The 22,642-nt window shown below is 38.9% G+C and overlaps 1 protein-coding gene across 4 annotated transcripts in view; it reads right to left on the bottom strand.

The window, feature by feature from the left end:
* LOC124595725 (gametocyte-specific factor 1 homolog) overlaps window positions 1-18,341 on the bottom strand; it is a 40,083-nt gene extending 21,742 nt beyond the window's left edge. The window contains exons 1-2 of one of the 4 annotated variants that reach the window (XM_047134594.1): window positions 18,206-18,341; window positions 6,415-6,800 (exon numbers count right to left, since the gene is read on the bottom strand). In XM_047134594.1, the coding sequence (XP_046990550.1) occupies window positions 6,415-6,792 (378 nt within the window). In that variant the 5' untranslated portion in view covers window positions 6,793-6,800; window positions 18,206-18,341. Of the gene's footprint in view, window positions 1-6,414; window positions 6,801-17,709; window positions 17,867-17,907; window positions 17,993-18,108 lie in introns of those variants that run through there. The other 3 variants (XM_047134593.1, XM_047134592.1, XM_047134595.1) reach the window with 3 other exon arrangements.
* Between the last annotated feature and the right edge of the window lie 4,301 nt (window positions 18,342-22,642).

The raw sequence follows: 22,642 nt of genomic DNA, 5'->3' as shown, positions 1-22,642 counted from the left end.
CCGGTCAACGAGCTAAGCCAGTACAATGACAGCCATAACTGTATTCACTGGAAAGATGCTAAGCGAATCCTTAGATACTTCAAAGGAACCACACACACGGAACTTACCTATGCCAAGGAAAAAGAAGGAATCTTCAGTTTCGCAGATGCTGACTGGGAAAGTCCATTGCTGATGGGAAGTCTTCCTTCAGCTACAGTTCCACCTTATCCAGAGCAGCAATATCATAGTGTTCATGCAAGCAAAGACTTGTTACTATTTCATCAACCAAAGTTGAGTGCATGAGCCTCATGGAAACAGCAAAAAGAGGCAATTCCACTGTCAACATTCATGATGGAGCTGGTTATAGGAAAAATGTTACATATCACCTTTATAATGACAGTCAGCTGGAAAGTTAGCACACAACCCAGTTTTTCACTCAACAAGTCACATTTACATAAAACATCACATCATGTCAGGCTCTACAAGAGTGTCCACTGAAACTGGAGTAGTAGCCAACAGAAGACATGATGGCAGATTGATTGAAGAAGGTACCTTTTGCACTAAAGCTGAAGGACTTTGACTTCAATCCTAGGGCAACGAACGTAACACTCAATTTCTAATTTATAACTATCTGTAAATGTCACTATGCGTATGTTTTAAAGTTAACTGTTACATGTTGTGTGTATTCTCCAAGCAGTGAGTTGCAAATAAAGTTGTCCTGTAATTATGTGTCATGCCTGCATTGTCAAATCACATCCCAACTAACACTCCTCCTCCTTCCTTCCCTTACTCTACAAAATACCCTAATAATCTACAGAGAACCCTCACTTAAGGCCATCCCATAAGCACAATTCAAATAACGAACAAAACAAATTGCACAAAGACACACTAATGAGCAATGTTTCGCATAATGAGTGACAACGATTTACTGTGATGTCACCAGACGTTCACGCGCAGCAGGGGAACGTTCAACAATATGAACAACTCTCATTGCCGGCAGCGGCATATGAATGCTGTTTCTAGTACAAACTGCAGTCTGGGTTTAGCACTCCTCCCGCTGCCATCTTAGTGCAGCTTGTGATCACACATTTTCCTAAACCTGTGTTCACAGTGTTTTTTGTGAGCAAATTTTCATAACCTTCGTAGATATGTTCCCAAACAAAGCCGGACGATCATGTTGTTGTTGTGGTCTTCAGTCCTGAGACTCGTTTGATGCAGCTCTCCATGCCACTATCCTGTGCAAGCTTCTTCATCTCCCAGTACCTACTGCAACCTACATCCTTCTGAATCTGCTTAGTGTATTCATCTCTTGGTCTCCCTCTACGATTTTTACCCTCCACACTGTCCTCCAATACTAAATCGGTGATCCCTTGATGCCTCAGAACATGTCCTACCAACTGATCCCTTTTTCAAGTCAAGTTGTGCCACAAACTTCTGTTCTTCCCAATCCTATTCAATACATCCTCATTAGTTATGTGATCTACCCATCTAATCTTCAGCATTATTCTGTAGCACCACATTTCGAAAGCTTCTATTCTCTTCTTGTCGAAACTATTTATCGTCCATGTTTCACTTCCATACAAGGCTACACTCCACACAAATACTTTCAGAAAAGACTTCCTGACACTTAAATATATACTCGATGTTAAAAAATTTCTCTTCTTCAGAAACGCTTTCCTTGCCACTGCCAGTCTACATTTTATATCCTCTCTACTTCGACCATCATCAGTTATTTTGCTCCCCAAATAGCAAAACTCTTTTACTACTTTAAGTGTCTCATTTCCTAATCTAACTCGTTTTGATTTTACTGATGTTCATCTTATAACCTCCTTTCAAGACACTGTCCATTCTGTTCAACTGATCTTCCAAGTCCTTTGGTGTCTCTGACAGAATTACAATGTCATCGGCGAACCTTAAAGTTTTTATTTCTTCTCCATGGATTTCAATACCTACTCCGAATTTTTCTTTTGTTTCCTTCACTGCTTGCTCAATATACAGATTGAATAACATCGGGGAGAGACTACAACCCTGTCTCACTCCCTTCCCAACCACTGCTTCCCTTTCATGTCCCTCGACTCATAACTGCCATCTGGTTTCTGTACAAATTGTAAATAGCCTTTCGTTCCCTGTATTTTACCCCTGCCACCTTCAGAATTTGAAGGAGAGTATTCCAGTCAACATTGTCAAAAGCTTTCTCCAAGTCTACAAATGCTAGAAACATAGGTTTGCCCTTCCTTATCTTCGCCGAGGTCGGCTTCTTCCAGTTTTTCCATTCGTCTGTAATGAATTCGTGTTAGTATCTTGCAGCTGTGACTTATTAAACTGATAGTTCGATAATTTTCACATCCGTCAACACCTGCTTTCTTTGGGATTGGAATTATTATATTCTTCTAGAAGTCGAAGGGAATTTTGCCTGTCTCATACACCTTGCTCACCAGATGGTAGAGTTTTGTCAGGACTGGCTCTCCCAAGGCCGTCAGTAGTTCTAATGGAATGTTGTCTACTCCCGGGGCCTTGTTTCGACTCAGGTCTTTCACTGCTCTGTCAAACTCTTCACGCAGTGTCATATCTCCCATTTCATCTTCATCTACATCCTCTTCCATTTCCATAATATTGTCCTCAAGTACATCACCCTTGTATAGACCCTCTATATACTCCTTCCATCTTTCTGCTTTCGCTTCTTTGCTTAGAAGTGGGTTTCCATCTGAGCTCTTGATGTTCATGCAAGTGGTTCTCTTATCTCCAAAGGTCTCTTTAATTTTCCTGTAGGCAGTATCTATCTTACCCCTAGTGAGATAAGCCTCTACACCCTTACATTTGTCCTCTAGCCATGCCTGCTTAGCCATTTTGCACTTCCTGTCTATCTCATATTTGAGACCTTTGTATTCCTTTTTGCCTGCTTCATTTACTGCATTTTTATATTTCTCCTTTCATCAATTAAGTTCAATATTGCTTCTGTTACCCAAGGATTTCTACTAGCCCTTGTCTTTTTACCTACTTTATCCTCTGCTGCCTTCACTACTTCATCCCTCAAAGCTACCTATTCTTCTTCTACTGTATTTCTTTCCCCCATTCCTTTCAATTGTTCCCTTATGCTCTCCCTGAAACTCTGTACAACCTCTGGTTCTTTCAGTTTATCCAGGTCCCATCTCCTTAAATTCCCACCTTTTTGCAGTTTCTTCAGTTTTAATCTACAGATCATAACCAATAGATTGTGGTCAGAGTCCACATCTGCCCCTGGAAATGTCTTACAATTTAAAACCTGGTTCCTAAATCTCTGTCTTACCATTATATAATCTATCTGATACCTTTTAGAATCTCCTGGGTTCTTCCATGTATACAGCCTTCTTTTATGATTCTTGAACCAAGTGTTAGCTATGATTAAGTTGTGCTCTGTGCAAAATTCTACCAGGCGGCTTCCTCTTTCATTTCTTCCCTCCAATCCATATTCACCTACTATGTTTCCTTCTCTCCCTTTTCCTACTACCGAATTCCAGTCACCCATGACTATTAAATTTTCGTCTCCCTTCACTATCTGAATAATTTCTTTCATTTCATCATACATTTCTTCAATTTCTTCATCATCTGCAGAGCTAGTTGGCATATAAACTTGTACTACTGTAGTAGGTGTGGGCTTCGTACCTATCTTTGCCACAATAATGCATTTACTATGCTGTTTGTAGTAGCTTACCCGCATTCCTATTTTCCTATTCATTATTAAACCTACTCCTGCATTACCACTATCTGATTTTGTATTTATAACCCTGCAGTCACCTGACCAGAAGTCTTGTTCCTCCTGCCACCAAACTTCACTAATTCCCACTATATCTAACTTTAACCCATCCATTTCCATTTTAAAATTTTCTAATCTACCTGCCCGATTAAGGGATCTAACATTCCACGCTCCGATCCGTAGAATGCCAGTTTTCTCTCTCCTAATAACGACGTCCTCTTGAGTAGTCCCCGCCCGGAGATCCGAATGGGGGACTATTTTACCTCTGGAATATTTTACCCAAGAGGACACCATCATCATTTAACCATACAGTAAAGCTGCATGCCCTCCGGAAAAATGACGGCTGTAGTTTCCCCTTGCTTTCAGCCGTTCGCAGTACCAGCACAGCAAGGCCGTTTTGGTTAGTGTTACAAGGCCAGATCACTCAATCATCCAGACTGATGCCCTTGCAACTACTGAAAAGGCTGCTGCCCCTCTTCAGGAACCACACGTTTGTCTGGCCTCTCAACAGATACCCCTCCGTTGTGGTTGCATCTGTATCGCTGAGGCACGCAAGCCTCCCCACCAACGGCAAGGTCCATGGTTCATTGGGGGCGGGGTAGACAATCATACGAGAAAGAAAATGACCTTAGAAATCAAACAAAATCATTGAAAAACGTGAACATAGTGCGAGCGTTGCTGATTTAGCGTGTACATACATGACCTATTTGCATTATCCTCAAGAACAAGGACAAAATTAAGGAGACAGATGCTAAACAACTGTTTCATATTCTGGATTATGTCGAAGGGCTGTTTCTTATATGGATAAATGAAAAGTAATTGCATAAAAAGGCGAGAATGATTTTCGCTGACCTTGTTAAGAAGACGCCAAAATCATCCGTGGTCGAAGAAGTGTTATGGAAAGCCGTGGGTGGTTTGAGAAGTTTAAAAGAACAACTGGCACCCACAGCACTGTGAGGCACGGCGAAGCAGCTAGTTCCGATACAAAGGCAGCTGAGAATTTCATCAGCAACTTCAAGGTGCTCATAGATTATGAGGGTTATCTGCTGCAATATGTTTGTAATTTCGACAACACAGGTCTACTCTGGAAAAAGGTACCAAAGCGTACCTTTTTTAAGCAGCAGAGGAGAATGCACTGCCCAGTCACAAGCCGATGAAAGTTAATCTCACACTGCTATTCTGAGCCAACGCAGGCGGTGATTTGAAAATTAAACTGCTGCTTGTTTACCATTCAGAAACTCCACAAGCCTTCAAGAATTATTAAGTCCAGAAGAGCAGGTTTAATGTGATGTGGAGGTCCAACAACAAGGCTTGCGTAATACATGATCTTTTTTGTGTAGGATCAATGAAGTGTTTGGTCCTCTGGTGAATAAAAACGTTTTCTTGAGATGGATCTGCCACTCCATGTCTTGTTCGTTATGGACAACACTGACCAAATTCCAATTCATCAAGATATAATTTCTGTCTCCCAACACCACTGTTATCCCAGCCTACAGACTAGCAGATTATTTCTAGAAGATGCTCTACACTAAAGCATTCTTCAAGCATTGTTCAGAATAGACTGACATTGTCTGCGTCAAGATGATCAAGAAAGCATGGGAAGGGGTTACAAGGAACTCTCACTTACACTTGGCAGAAGCTTTGTCCAGAGTGCATTGTCGAATGTGACAAAGCATTTGCGTCAGTACCTGTGGAGCCTGTAGTCAATGAAATTGTGTATTTGGCCAACAGCATGGGACTAGAATGATATCAATGACGTTGCGGAAGATCACAACCAAGACCTAACCACCAAAGAGCTTATGGAGTTGCAGTGTGTTACACAGCAGGAAGTTGTTGAAAGGAGTTCGGAGGAGGAGGAGGAGGTGGTAACAGCAAAGCAAAAGTCTTCTGATGCAATAAGAGAATGCTGAAAGCATGGGTATCAGTCGCATAATACATTGAAAATCATCACCCCAATAAAGCAGTCATTATGCATGCTACAAATTTATTTGATGATAATGCTGTGTTGCATATTCGTCAAGTTTCTAAGTGTCAGTTTCCTAATAAAAAAGAATTAGTTCTGTATCATGAATAGTAAAGTACATAATAACTGTATGTGTAATTTTCTTTGAACAAATGGCATGAATAACTTAAAACTTTTAGTACTTTTTCTGCATGGAATGCATTATCGTATTTTACATTAATTTATATGGGATAAATTGTATCACTTAATGAGTGTTTCACACTACGAGTAAGATTCTGAACTGAAGTACATTCTGTGCGCATGGAACAACTAAGACCTCAAAATAACTACAACATCAAGGAATGACACATGGGACAAATATATATTGCAGGAAAGAAAACTTTAGCACAAATCTTTAGTTGGGCCAAGTACAAGTACATTTATACTGTTTGCACTTAATATTAAGTTAGGCCTGATGAATCTCACAAAGTCTTGAGAAACAGAGATGATTTTAATCATGTGAAAGAAGTCTTTCCCCCAAGATCAGTGATGCCAATTTGAAAGAAGATGTGTTCACTGCACCACAATACAGAAAATTACACTTGAGACGTCCGACACTAAACTCATAGAAAAAAATTTTAAGTTTGCTAACAATTGTTAGTGACGTACTGGGTATTTGAGTGCTAACACACTTTGATCACTCAAACATGTACAGCCAGGAATTTTAACTTAAGATTTATATAATGAATAGCTTACAAACCTGCTTTGCTACAAAAATTGGAGCTGGTCCTGCCTTCAGACTGGGATCATATCCTGCACCAACTTGTGTGTCCCAGTTCTCTTCACAGTCAATTTCTGGCACATCAAATGGAGCTGCTTTTATTTCACCCGAGTCTGCCTCATCCGTAAGACGATAAAATTGCTGCTCAATTATTTTCTTGCTGGGACAAGTCTTCAGATGATACTGGTAATCAGGCACAGGAACAACATGAGTAGCATTAAATGGGCAGATCTGCATTTCTGCCATGGGATGATTTCTGCGGCATTTTACTATATGTATCTGCATTCTAGATCTTCGTATCTGATGAGCCTTCTCATAAGGGCATGTCTCAAGAGGGTCATCCTGGTCTGTGTACATTATGATGCCTACGGAGGAATTACACATGGAGAAAAGTTAATGCCAATTAAAGAGTTGTAGCACAAATTTCAAGTACTATTATAATAAATCATTTCTTACTATGCAGTTACTATCTAACATACTCTTGCACACTCTATCATCAAAGGAAATGTAACCTGTATTTTATTTCAGATTGGTTTAGCTTTTCTAAACAAAATTTTACAAATGGAAGATTGGATAAACAAAGAAATTTAAATGGGCCATAAGAAAAATAGGAGCAGTATGTTCAAATTTACTTCAGCTTTGGACAGGTTTTTTTTTTCAGTATTTAAGGTCTTCCCTTTTACCATATTTTATAGCTCATTACAAAAAAATCAAGAAAAATTTTAGCAAATTAAGCCATGTTGCTACATGCAGGACAGAAACACTTAATGTTTCCAAAGTAATGGGGATATTATGCAAGTCCTGTAATCTGGAGAGGGGGGGGGGGGGGGGGGGAATCAAACATTTACATTGCTTTAAGCCATATCAAGTAATCTACAGGTCTCACTATCGTAACTGAATTTGTTCAAATTTGGTGTGCAGATCTGTTAAATGACCAAAGAAAGATTTACAAACTTTCAGCTCTCAAATTTTAATACCAATCCTGCAGAAAAAATTCAGAGAACTTAATGTTAAAGCTCTCCCTTCACTATATACAGCTTTTTGTGACAATTATGCACTTTAAAGTAGATAGTACAGCACAGTTAAATAGACACACTATCACAAAATGAGAAACGGGAACAAATTAACTATATAGGAAGTAGCTCAAATTAACAAAGAAAGATTCTTTAGCTGGTATGGATACTGTATACAATAAGTGACCACTAACAATAAAATGTATTGAAAGGGCATCTGTATTCAGAAATAATTAAGAGATTAATGTAGCCTTTTCATCTATGTAGCCCAAGAGTGCCTAGAAGTTACATCTACATCTGCGTGATTACTCTGCTATTCACAAAAAAGTGCCTGGCAGATGGTTCAATGAACCACCTTCATGCTGTCTGTCTACCGTTCCACTCTCAAACGGCACGCGGGAAAAACGAGCACTTAAATTTTTCTGTGCGAGCCCCGAGTTCTCTTATTTTATCGTGATGATCATTTCTCCCTATGTAGGTGGGTGCCAACAGAATGTTTTCGCAACCTGAGGAGAAAACTGGTGATTGAAATTTCATGAGAAGATCCCGTTGCAACAAAAAACGCCTTTCTTTTAATGATTGCCACTCCAATTCACTTATGTCTGTGACACTATCTCCCCTATTTCGCGATCATACAAAACAAGCTGCCCTTCTTTGTACTTTTTCAATGTCATCTGTCAGTCCCACCTGATGCGGATCCCACATCGCACAGCAATACTCGAGAATAGGGCGGATAAGTGTAGTGTAAGCAGTCTATTTGGTAGACCTGTTGCACCTTCTAAGTGTTCTGCCAATGAATCGTAGTCTTTGGTTAGCTCTACCCACAATATTATCTATGTGATCGTTCCAATTTAGGTTATTTGTAATTGTAATCCTTAAGTATTTAGATGAATTTACAGCCTTCAGATTTGTGTGACCTATCGCGTAATCGAAATTTAGCTGATTTCTTTTAGTATTCATGTGAATAACTTCACACTTTTCCTGACTGGCGGGTTCATGATATGAAACCCACAAGCAACAATGTCATTAAAAAAAGTTTCCATTCAAAGTGAAGCAACAATTCTCATACACAAAAAGCCTGGAAAAATTGTGTGTGAAAAAAAAAAACAGAATAGATTCAAGTTTGGTCCAAGTGATGGAAAAAACAACTTCACAGAAATGGACAGTGTGCCATTACTAAGATTAAAAAATAAAGTCAGTGCTATGAAAACTGAAGGTGTAAAGAAACTCCTTAAGTATTTTGACGACAACACTCAGATGACTCAAGAATGTTTTATACATAGAAACTCTTCAAGGTCGCAGTAACAATGGCATTGACAAAGCTAAAGCTGCAACAATATATGATTATGATGAACCAATTTATTACAAGGATTGTAATATATTAACTTTCCAGTTATTCACAAATAACAGGCCATTGGTTATTCTAAGGAATTGCGATACGTGTAGTTGTTCAATTTTGCAAAAACTTTGTGGTTTCATTGCGTTTTTCCTTGTAATACTTCCACAAAATTATTATTTGGATGCAACTTTTATTTAATACCCCAGTGAGAAAAAAAATCTAATGTGTTTTTACATTTCTGTTTCATGTGTTTCTAAAGTTATTCAATAAAAGGTGTTTCTTGAAATTTTATTTCTTTTAGATTTTCAGTTTTGCAAGAAATGACTTCTGGAGACTAGAAATCTACTACGTAGGAATGAGCATGGGTTTCGAAAAAGATGATCGTGTGAAACCCAGCTCGCGCTATTCGTCCACGACACTGAGGACCGTAGACATAGGTTCTCAGATAGATGACGTGTTTCTTGACTTCCTCAAGGCGTTCGATACAGTTCCCACAGTCGTCTAATGAACAAAGTAAGAGCATATGTACTATCAGACCAATTGTGTGATTTGATTGAAGAGTTCCTAGATAACAGAACCCGGCATGTCATTCTCAATGGAGAGAAGTCTTCCAAAGTAAGAGTGATTTCAGGTGTGCCACAGGGGAGTGTCGTAGGACTGTTGCTATTCGCATTATATATAAATGACCTTGTGGATAACATCGGAAGTTCACTGAGGCTTTTTGTGGATGATGCTGTGGTATATCGAGAAGTTGTAACAATGGAAAATTGTACTGAAATGCAGGAGGATCTGCAACGAATTGCCGCACGGTGCAGGGAATGGCAATTGAATCTCAATGTAGGCAAGTGTAATGTGCTGCGAATACACAGAAAGAAAGATCCTTTATCATTTAGCTACAATATAGCAGGTCAGCAACTGGAATCAGTTAATTCTATAAATTATCTCGGAGTAGGCATTAGGAGTGACTTAAAATGGAATGATCATATAAAGTTGATCATCGGTAAAGCAGTCGCAAATGCAATCTGAAAACAAACGAAGTAGGTTACAGTACACTTGTTTGCCCACTGCTTGAACACTGCTCAGCAGTGTGGGATCCGTACCAGATAGGGTTGATAGAAGAGAGAGAAGATCCAACGGAGAGCAGCGCGCTTCGTTACAGGATCATTTAGCAATCGCGAAAATGTAATGGAGATGATAGATAAACTCCAGTGGAAGACTTTGCAGTAGAGACGCTCAGTAGCTCGGTACAGCCTTTTGTTGAAGTTTCGAGAATATACCTTCACCAAGGAGTCAAGCAGTATATTGCTCACTCCTACGTACATCTCATGAAGAGACCATGAGGATAATATCAGAGAGATTAGAGCCCACACAGAGGCATACCGACAATCTTTCTTTCCACGAACAATATGAGGCTGGACTAGAAGAGAGAACCGATAGAGGTACTCAAAGTACCCTCCGCCACACACCGTCAGGTGGCTTGAGGAGTGTGGATGTAGATGTAGATATAGATGTAAAGTAGATTTCTTGCATCAACATCATGCCAAAATTGACCTTGGGCAACGAACTGTGGAACATGGTGGAATGTTATTTCAGGTAGGGGAAACTGTTGTCAATGCAGAGCTGTTGCAAGGGGCATTCAATGTAATGAACAAACCAACTGAGCCACGTACATTAGCATTAAGGCTTAATTCGCGTAAGTGTGTGTCTAATGGCACCGGGAAGTCACTTTGGGTAAGTGTAGAGGCAAGTTTACCTGTGGGTACGATATGTGATTTTGAACCATTGGAGGATAATGAAGTTTTGGATCCATTAGGTTGTTTTGTGAAAAGCTTGCAGAGTATGGATGTAGATGTAGAAATGGTCCTCAACCACATTTCTATCTTATCGTGCTTATAGTAAGGAACTCTTTGGTGGTGGGTATTCATCTAAGCAGGATTAAGTTTTCATCGAATTAAGATGTGTTTATTGTGTTATACATATAATCGAAATTGTATACGTTCTTATTACATCTATAGAATGCACTTTATCAACAAATGAATAATGGAGTTAATTAAAAAAGTACAACAGTAAAAGGAAAAGTACAACAGTAAAAGGAAAAGTTATCTGCACTCTCCTCTACTGAATTTAAGTTGCGCAAAAAGTAGTGATTCACAAAGCTATGACACTCTGACAACAGGCTCTTGAAATTAAATGTCCAATAGATATTCGAAATGTTTTCAAATGTAAATTGAAGTAGTTTCTCCTTAATGGCTCCTTTAACATGGATGAGTTAGACTGGTAAGCTTTTAGACACATGAAAACCCACAAATAATTTGTCTATCCAATATTTTGCTTAACTGACACATGGTAACATTTATCACGAAAATGATAAGCAGAAAAAATTCTGTCGGAGCACACAAATAGGCTCCTTTTTAAAAGGCTGACTGAGAAGTGAGGTACCAGCTACCTCGTTCTACTTTCCTCAGCACCTCTAAAAATTTTCCCAAAAAAAATATGGTATGTGAACATATTCACTCTTTAACATGCAACTCACATCTTATTCCCACAAGCACCCTTAACTGTAACTCACTCACACCCACTATTGCTAGTCCATTACTCATATCCATCCACTACCACTTGCCCATTCTCATTCATTCATCCCAACTCACTGTCATTATATCTGAGTGTCTACCTTTCACTGCCTTCTGTCTCACAGCCAGTCTCTCTGGTTCTGTCCTCCTCCTCCACCTCCCCCCCCCCCCCCCCCCTCCAACCACCTTCACCTCCTCTCACTATTACAGACTCACAAGAGACTTACCCTTGCTCTCTCTCTCTCTCTCTCTCTCTCTCTCTCTCTCTCTCTCTCTCTCTCATTCCTTCTTAATGCCGCTGCTTCTTTCCACTGTCACTATCTCTCTCTCTCTCTCTCTCTCTCTCTCTCTCTCTTTCACACTGTCATCATCATCATCATCATCATCATCATCATCATCATCATCTCCTCTTACCCACATTCTCCTCCTCAATTTCTCTCCCACTGATACTGTCTCCTTCACTTGTTTCCTAGCACTGTTCTGTCATTGGCTACTACACTGAAGCAGCAAAGAAACTGGCATAGGCACATGTATCCAAATAGAGAGATATTTAGACAGGCAGATTATGGTGTTGTGGTCAGCAATGCCTAAGTAAGACAAGTGACTGTCACAGTTGTTAGATTGGTTACTGCTGCTGCAGGGGCAGATTATCAAGGTTTAAGTGAATTTGAATGTGGTGATATAGTCGGCACACAAACGATGGTACACAGCATCTCCGAGGTAGCGATGAAGTGAGGATTTTCCCGTACGACCATTTCAAGAGTGTACCGTGAATATCAGGAAACTGGTCAAACATAAAATCTCCAACATCACTGTGGCTGGAAAAAGATACTGCAAGAATGGGACCAACAATGCAAATTTCTGCAGATTTCAATGCTGGACCATCAACAAGCGTCATTCAAAGAGACATCATCGACATGGATTTTCGGAGTCTAAGGCCCACTTGTGTACCAATGATGACAGCACAAGACAAAGCTTTACGCAATCCCTGGGTCCATCAACACCAACATTGGACTGTTGATGACTGGGAACATGTTACCTGGTCAGACGAGTCTGGTTTCAAATTGAATCAAGCAGACATGGATATGGAGACAACTTCGTGAATACGTGGACCTTCCATGTCAGCAAGGAAATGTTCCAACTGGTGGAGGCATTGTAATGGCGCGGGGCGTGTGCAGTTGGAGTGATATGGGACCCCTGGCACCTCTACATATGACTGACATGTGACACGTACATAAGCATCCTGTCTCATCATCTGCATTTGTTCATATCCATTGTACATTCCGAGACTTTGGCAAATCCAGCAGGACAATGCGACACCTCACACACCCAGAATTGCTACAGAGTGGCTCCAGGAACACTTATGAGTTAGAACACTTCCGCTGGCCACCGAACTCCCCGGACACGAATGTTATTGATTATATCTGGGATGCCTTGCAATGTGCTGTTCAGAAGAGATCTCAACCTGCTCTTACTCTTACAAATACAGGGTGTTACAAAAAGGTACGGCCAAACTTTCAGGAGACATTCCTCACACACAAAGAAAGGAAATATGTTATGTGGACATGTGCCCGGAAACGCTTACTTTCCATGTTAGAGCTCATTTTATTACTTCTCTTCAAATCACATTAATCATGGAATGGAAACACACAGCAGCAGAACGTGCCAGCGTGACTTCAAACACTTTGTTACAGGAAATGTTCAAAATGTCCTCCGTTAGCGAGGATACATGCATCCACCCTCCGTGGCATGGAATCCCTGATGCGCTGATGCAGCCCTGGAGAATGGCGTATTGTATCACAGCCGTCCACAATACGAGCACGAAGGGTCTCTCTACATTTGGTACCGGGGTTGCGTAGACAAGAGCTTTCAAATGCCCCCATAAATGAAAGTCAACAGGGTTGAGGTCAGGAGAGCGTGGAGGCCATGGAATTGGTCCGCCTCTACCAATCCATCGGTCACCGAATCTGTTGTTGAGAAGCTTCGACTGAAATGCGCAGGAGTTCCATCGTGCATGAACCACATGTTGTGTCGTACTTGTAAAGGCACATTTTCTAGCAGCACAGGTAGAGTATCCCGTGTGAAATCATGATAACGTGCTCCATTGAGCGTAGGTGGAAGAACATACTGACGAAGCTAAAATGAGCTCTAACATGGAAATTAAGCGTTTCCGGACACATGCCCACATAACACCTTTTCATTATTTATGTGTGAGGAACGTTTCCTGAAAGTTTGGCCGTACCTTTTTGTAACACCCTGTTTATGGACAGCCCTTCAGGATTCATGGTGTCCGTTTCCTCCAGCAATACTTCAGACATTGGTTGAGTCCATGGCATGTCGTGTTTTGACACTTCTGTGCACTCACGGGGCCCCTACACGACATCAGGCAGGTGTTTCTCTGGCTCTTCAGCATATGTTCCACTGCCACTACACCCCTCTTTCTCTCACATTACCATTGTCTTCTCAGCTCTTTCTGTGCACTTTATTACTTTTCAGTCTGTTTCCCACTGCCACTGCCTGCTCTTCTCTTCGCACATAAAGTGCAGTTATATTCATATGCCAAAAGTTTCAAAGGTGCTGAGGAAGGTACACCTTGGCAGCAGATGCTACATTTTTCAAAGTCTTTTAAGAGCGTATTTGATTCTTTTGTCTTCAGATTGAAGCATTTTTCCACAAGTTTCCTTATTTTGTTGTTACATCCAGGCATGTCACTCATATGAAATTAACTTTATGAGTCAGTAGAATTCTGACAGTTTACTTACTGTGAAACTGAAATAACACGACATTATATAATTTTATACCTCAGACAGGGTTTTGTGTGCACAAAAATTTTGCACGTGCCTCAGTACAATAACACAGGATTCCCAGAAGCCTTGTGATAACGGAGACACTTTACAGCATATTTTCCCATGCCAAGTCTCTTTATCCATGTTGCAATACAAAAGTAAGTCATGTATATGAAAGAATGGGAAATGTTATGAAAAATTTACTTGACAATTATAAGATAATCATTTAAACAAAAATTTACACGTTTTCCGTTTAAACCAACTGCACGAAAGAAACTGGTGTGCTGTGAAAATGTGCAGTTTCTCTTTCATCCTCACAGTCAGTTTTAAGCATGATAGCAGGTAATTTAAACCATTACACAAACTTGTTTCTCCCGCATATATAATTTTTAAGGGGGGGGGGGGGGGGGGGATGGGAAGAGGTGTACCAAACTATATAATGTTTCACTTTCTTCCTCACAGTCCACTTTAAAACAAAATAGCAAAGTTGTGTTGACAGATGATTACTCAGAATGGCCAGACGTGGCTTTCAACTGGCATCCCCAATGCCATTCCAGTGTGCTAATACCAGCACTACCTCGCTCAGTTCACAAATCTAGCAGCAGTAGCACCAGGAGAGGTCTCTCGTGCCCTTATACTATTGGCCCCAAGCGATTAACCCATTCATTTTATTAGTAGGCCACGATTTTATTGCACCTGGAAGGGGGGACCTTTCGGGCAGCTTAACATGAGTTTTCATCATCATACTTCACAAAAACACACCAAAACACTTGATAGTATACACACAACTCCTGAAATCATTCACAGTGCCATTGCACTTGTTGACTGTAAAGTCACCATGTGTTTTTGTAACAGTCACTGAAGGCCAAGTGGAATACCATCTCTGTTGGGTAGTAAGTGACAAACTCTCAATCAAGGATTAGTTGGCAATAACAATAAACAAGACTCAAGGTCAGAGGATGGGAAAAGGAGATGGACAGGAAGGAAGGCGGGGGAGTGTGACGGTGAGGGAGGAAATAGACAGTGTGGAGGGAGGGGGGCAGAGGAGGAGGGAGAGGTGGTTGTTCCGCCCCCCCCCCCTTTCCAATGGTTGGTTGATTTGTGGGGGAGGGGACCAAACAGTGATGTAATCGGTCCTATCGGATTAGGGAAGGTATGCGGAAGGAAGTCTACCGTGCCCTTTCAAATGAACCATCCTGGAATTTTTGTGAAGGGATTTACGGAAATCATGAAAAACCTAATTCAGGATGGCTAAACACTGGTTTGAACCGTCATCCTACCGAATCGCGGGTCCAGTGTGCTAACCGTTGCACCACCTCAATAGGTAGTTTTCAATGCTACGGATGAAATTGGATAATTACCATAATTTTCCATGCAGAAAACTAAACTGCACCATTCACAGGCAATTTGATGCATTTTTCTTAGTGTGAGTTACATTCATCCCACTACCCGCTGCGTTTTTATAGTTTATGTACATACATAATAAGCAACAAAATATTCATAATTTGTTATGCAAATTAACCTTCTGGGTTTACCTAAGCAATTTTGAATATTTATTATGAAAAGTGAGTAACATATAGGGTACTAAGACTTTGGATTACATTACATATGAACGTGTTATTGCAACTTTTACTTTGTATTCACATATGTTGCCTTCATGTTGCGTACAAATGTAACCACAACAAAGGTTTTGTTAAGACATCACACTAATGCTTTGCTGCTTCTACACAGTTCAACACTGACCGTGACCACCACTGCTGAATGACACAGTCTTTCAATTTTCTATTAATAATTATACATATATCCCAATATGGGTTGTGCTTGTTACAAAACTTTTCCTTTTACATTCCTCTAGCTTCCCAATGACCACATTCAGAAACACCATATGACACACATGCGTTAACTTTTGTAATGAACTACGCTCCATCTTTTACAGCCATCCATTCTCAATCTGTCAGCAGTGAAACACCACTATGGACAAATCACTGACTTTTGTTCTATTTTGTAAACTAACGCTACCAACACTGACACAGCAGGCACTTGTTTACAACATTGCACCAGTTTAGAAATGGGTCAGTTATATCAAAACGACCAAAGGTTTGGAACTCATAACATCATTATTTATTAGTTTTGTATGTAAAAAATTAAAATACCTGAAATATCTCAGAAGCACCCTTCTTGTTCTCTCTAAAAAAATTATAGTTTCCACATGTCTACAAAGAACAGGTTGTATGATATAAAATTCTGAACATATTAGGAGCCTACATAAAAGAGCTACTTGAATGTAAACTACATATTTAGAAACACTATACTATAAATATAATATGATAAATCAAGTAACAAAAGTTACTTGAAAAAACTTCACAAGAATGATTTTAGCCACCTGCGTTTCTGTTGAGCGTTTTACTCGATCTTTCTCCAATGAGGTATAAAAATACTGTTTGGGGAATTTCCATTTTATTCAATTTCATTAACAATTTAGCTTTAAATCTCACTTCTACACTTCCTTCTCAATTCATTTTTTTATATATAAAATGAATTTATGACGACAGCTTGTCACCAAAGTCTAGATCCTTCCAGTGAGCATCCTTAGCTCAACCTTTCCTAGCAGGCCTTTACAAACAGCTAATATTTTCAAGGATTTGATAAGAATATATAAATAATCTTAAACAAATGTCTTAAAATTTATTGTCCTTTTCAAGAATGCAAGCAACATGCCACCATCTTCCAGATCTGGCACTTTTGGTTAAAGTAGTTTTAACCAACCCAACTTCAGAACACTCAAATCTTCTGAGGAAGTATACTTGATTTACCATTCAATGATTATAGCTTAACCATTAGAATTTGTTAACTGCATACGTATTATCGATCATTTAAAAAAATACCAGAAATAGGCCTATTGGTCATAACTAAAGCCAAAAATAATTAAATTTCGGTTATCTGGTATTGACTTACAATACTGTTTCTCACAGACACACTGAGAACCTAGAGAAAATCTGATTTTCTAATTGTTTACCAATGATTTCGTACCTCCAAGTTTAATTTCGCACAATTCGACCAAATGTGACCAACACTAATTCGGACCTTTGGGTACAAATATAACACTTGTGAATGCTAGTGTGTGATAATTCACCAGCGACACAGTTTTATCTTAGTTACTGATGGAGATTTATCTACAGCATGACTCAACATCTAGATTAGGCTGAATTGGCTGTGGGATCGTAGCCTCTATACTAGGTTAAGGATTTCACGTTGAGAGCTTGAGTGTACATTGTTATGAGCTGCCTTTGTCAATATTGTAAGGAGTAATTTGGATGACTTGTACCAAAATCACACGGAATTGAAGCATACTAGGTCCGATTTAACTGAAGAACCATGTCACACAAAATCTGGTCTACCGCTACGATTATACTCCCAATATCACCCCAACCAATTCACAATGAAATTACATGGCCAGAATACGAACCAGGTGCGTCCGCCTTTCAGCCACCATAAATTAGCTTCCGAAGACGATACATTGGTCACACAAATAAGATTTACTTACTGCTCAATACAAAGAGATGTACCTTTAAATGATTTAAAACTCCGACCAGTAAATTATCACGAAAATCAAATTAATAAATGTTCAGACTTTTCGTCAAAAAAACCTCTTATGACGCGCACACTAATTTATACCAAACACTCGCTCTGCCTTCCCAAACTTCACGTCATTATCCAGCAACCCAATAATCTTCAGACCTTCACGATAAGACAAATTTACTTACAACTTTCAAGCTCGGAGCACCTCTCGCCCACTATTTAGTATTTACACAAAACCCTGCTCGACACTGGTTCAAAGATAACAGCAGAAAAACACGACACGTCATTCGACACAGGAGAAGAATTGTATCACATTATTACATAGACCTGCTATACAATTAGTGCGGAGTACCATAAAAAATTCTACCATATGGATTAACACTTACTTCGCTAAACACAGTTATTTTCAATTAATAAAAAGTTCTTAGTTGAGAGGAGACCGCACAGAAACCACAGCCGCACGCGAAGCAGAAAAATCCTCACCGACAATGAAAAATTCCCAGATTTATCAATCAGACCTTTCCTCCAGAGAAATCCCCCGCCTTTTTTAGGAGTAGGTGGCCCTCTGAACGGAACATACCACGTCCGCATAACGAAGACTGAATTGGAAATTAAGGTCTGGTCTGCCAGGAAGAAATTTTTGATATTGGTGGGGAGAAAGTGTCGTCGTTTGCTAATATCAGACGTTAACAAATCTTCAACGCCCTAATCGTTATCCATTATAGTAATGGATTTTGCGCTTTTGTTTCTTTTTAGGCTCTATTTCATTAGTTTGCTAGTTAGTTACTTTCACGTTCCATGGATTATTTTGCACGATAAAACGTCATGATGTGGAACGAGCTATTTTACACACTCACTGCAAATTAATTTGTACATCTATTTGTACTCTAAACATCACCATATAATAATTTTTTTACACACGGATTGAGTTAGCAATTCCTATCCACCATTTCTTACACATTAAAAACATAGCAATTCTTCTACGGAATAGAAGAAGTTGTCAAGGAGAAACTTTTTCAATTTATTTTTTAATTTTACCTTGCTGTCTGTTAAGACATTCTATATCAGTGGGTAAGTGGTCAAAAATTTTTGTAGCGTTGTGCACCCCTTTCTGTGCTAAAGACAACCTTAATGTTGAGTAATGGATGTCAGTTTTTTCTTCTGGTGTTGTAATTATGCACCACATTGTTCCTCTTGAACTTTTTTTATTTACAACTAACTTCATGAGCGAAAAAACGTTCTGTGAAAGAGTATGTTTTCACGACACAGTGGCATGTTCGACAATGACTTAGATATTTTTTGCAACAGGGCCCAGATATTTGAAAGTGAAAAACTATTTATGTTTTATACTAATGAACAGAGCTGACCCACATAAAGTCTGTAAATAAGAACACAATAATACATTAAGCAATTTTCGTTAAACGAATGTTTCCCAAGTGGAAAAGTTATCTCTATTGAAGGAGAAAAATACAATTACTTCAGACGTTATTTACTGCATAGGAAAAAAATGATAGATAAGGTAAACATTATCAATTATTTCCTTATAAATATATTTTCATGTTCTTGTATTGGTATGTATGTTATTTTCGCTCGCAAATCAATGTCGATTTTCTGAAATATTTCACTTGTCAACAGTTTACCATTCAGAACTTATCAAGAATGTCTTTTAAGAAGCTTCCTTTGGCTGTTGATAAACTTCATCAACACTAGTTTCTTGATTCTGATACTACATTCTGACTTTTTGTACCATAGCCGTTTTTCACCATTCGGTACTGGTCTAAGCGAACCTACATCATGTCGGGGATCCGTGTAGTGCGAATACTTCACCATTTGATGTTGCAGTTGCCTGACGTTCCATTCAGTTTCATGAACATTTAGTATAAATTGACCCAGCCATGTTTCCACATACCAAAGGAGTGACGCCACAGCGAGCGAAATGGCAGCTGATATGGCAGTGACGCCGTTTGCAGCTGTTTCCACATGCTCCTGTCAAAATTGTTCTAGCACTGTTTTTAATATGGCATCAGCCAGGATTAATCATACAGATATTGGTGTTGTCATTTTGTTTCTGGTATTAGAACTAAGGTAGCTCAAATAAAGCTAGAAGTGACACTTCAGTATCTGACATCTGGCGAATATACCTTTCCAATATTTACGTCTATACCACATTCTCAAAAGCACAGTTTCAGAATTTTTGTGTGTTATATTGGTATCTATTTTTGATGCACTAAAGAACAATTTAAAAGCTAATATTTTCACTTTTGAAGCCCACATAAGTTAAATAGGCTATTATGAAATATTAAATTTATTCTATATCAAATTTTGGAGCTTTGCTTCGTGCAAGTGCATTAAAAGACACTGTAATGTAGTCGATTTTCTTTGTTAAAAGCTACACTCAATCTGAAATAACAATGCAAATGGAAATCTTATCACTTGCTTTTTAAAATGCACTGCACAAGTCTTTAAATAACACTGAAGTTTCCAGTACTAGAACCTCAATATATAGAAACTATTGCATTAATTTCTACCATTTTCAAAATATAATGAGCTGTTGTGAAACCAAACATCACCTTTCACTAATTAAATACTACTTGTTTACTCACTTATAAATTTTATGCACGCCTCATATATCATCTATTAACCATTATCTGCTCGCAATCATACTGACAAAACCTTTGTACACGGGAGTGGCACATCCTTTTATATCTCTAATTTTTTATTTTATTTTTGATCCAACATCAACCCCGCCACTGTAGAAAAAAAACGTATTCAAAACAACGTGTTTTGGAGAGCTCCTCATTGCTGTCTGTAATTGAAACTACAGTTTTTCGAAATACACCTACATAAAAATTAAAAACATAAAATATCACATGTTAGGTTTAAAGATAGTGGCCACTTCTGATGCTAATTGATGGTGACAGAACAAAAGTGGTGTCGTAAAATTAAAGAGTTTTTAAATTTGTGGCATGGCTAAAAGTGATGCCACTCGAGTGGTGCTACAGGAATTATTAAGGTGTTTCCACTTACAACTTGGTGACGCCACTCGAGTGCCAGGTAAATGGCGTCATCTTTTATTGCCTGTGGAAACCTCGCTATATTTCGTGAAATATAGGTAAGAAGTTTCCCAGAGATTATAAACAAATGAACAGATTATTAGCTGATGGGTACCAGTAGCGACAACTAACAGCTAAACTTAATAATATCAGTCATCACTTTATACAGTTTTATCAGTCTTAGTGAGAATATGCAAGTACAATGGTGAAAACACAACCAATAAGATAAATAACTGATATCACAAAAGAGATAACAAACCTTTCCCTCATTACTTTCCAAACACACTTCCCTGCTTTTTCTTTCTCCAGTGCCCTTTAGTAGGTCATCATTTCTTCGACAGACCCTTGAAACAAACCAAAACACAAAAACCACAGAAATGGTCTGAGACAAAATCATTTTTAAGATTTCCTTGATTTCCTGTGAAGTGTTTACTCTTTGACTTGTACATAGATAATTATTGTTTGGAAAAAATATATTTTTAAGACAGTTTTTCTTTTTTTTTAACATGTGTGGGCAAGATAAATGTAAACAATTTCTAACTTATTTCTGAACACTATCTTTACTGTCGTTTCTATAGTGTTGTCTAACAAGTAACCAGCATTTACAAATGCTGTATTTTGCTGAGCCATCCCAAATATATGTAATTCGTTCCTACAGCGCTTATAGGACAAGGCAACAGTTGCTCAGTGTATGATTGCATCATATACATGAGGCAAGTATATGTACACTGCTGGCCATTAAAATTTCAACACTACAGAGAATAAATATGGACAATTTGAAATAGTTGTGCCTATACAATATAGTACGAAGAATGCTTGAATAAATTTGTAGATAGATAGGAAATATACAGGGTGCCAAATTTAGTACACAGAACTGCTACCTCTAGCAGCAACAAAAGATCTAACCCAGATGGGCAATGACTCAAATTGAATTTGGATGACAAATATGAGTAGGTCATTCCACATTGTTTCTACTCTATGCCATAGTTCATCAATCACTGTCCCTGACAGATGATGGTGAACCAATCTCTTGGCTACCCGTGACAGTTTTTAGTAGATGAGAGGCCTGTAAGACATGCTGGACAGATCAACAGTCAAATATCTTCCATATTGAGGTAGGTCAGAACATCATGGACAATGCGTGGTCTTTGGGTTATTTCATGGAAAGGGTCTGTCACTGACCTTAAAACCTCAGCAGTGTAGCACCAAATAAACCTCAAGTCACAAAGTAGTACACACGCACTGCATTTGGTTAGCATAGTAACAAAATTTGGGAGTATGATGCAAAAAAGTATGACTGTGACCTGAAGCAGGGCATGTATTCCTACCTACCCTCACTCTGCACACAGTGGACTCAAGCCAGTCTGACCTGTCAGTTCACTTTGGGCAACTAATAATCAACAGCGAAAGTTTTAGACAACATATATCTAGCAAGATTAAACTATGTGTGTTTAATTGTTAAACATTCACATTTACAAAAACTATGAAATGATCATGTCAGAAATATCTTTCAGATTTTTTTCCTAAAAAAGAGACTGAACACTCATGAACGTCTTTCAAAAGACAGTGGCATGGCTCCATATGATGCAGAATCCTACCATAAAGAAGTAGCAGGAGCAGACCTAATCAGGAAACCTGAGAATAAAGAAGGCTAAGCTTTGAGCAAGAAGTAAAGGAAACAAAAGAGATAATTCAGAGTAGGTATTAAAATCCATGGAGAAGAAATAAAAACTTTGAGGTTCGCCGATGACATTGTAATTCCGTCAGAGACAGCAAAGGACTTGGAAGAGCAGTTGAATGGAATGGACAGTGTCTTGAAAGGAGGATATAAGATGAACATCAACAAAAGCAAAACGAGGATAATGGA

The sequence above is a fragment of the Schistocerca americana genome, chromosome 2, assembly GCF_021461395.2.
Source record: "Schistocerca americana isolate TAMUIC-IGC-003095 chromosome 2, iqSchAmer2.1, whole genome shotgun sequence".
NCBI classification, from domain to species: domain Eukaryota; kingdom Metazoa; phylum Arthropoda; class Insecta; order Orthoptera; family Acrididae; genus Schistocerca; species Schistocerca americana.
This window is presented reverse-complemented; position numbering and strand designations above follow the sequence as displayed.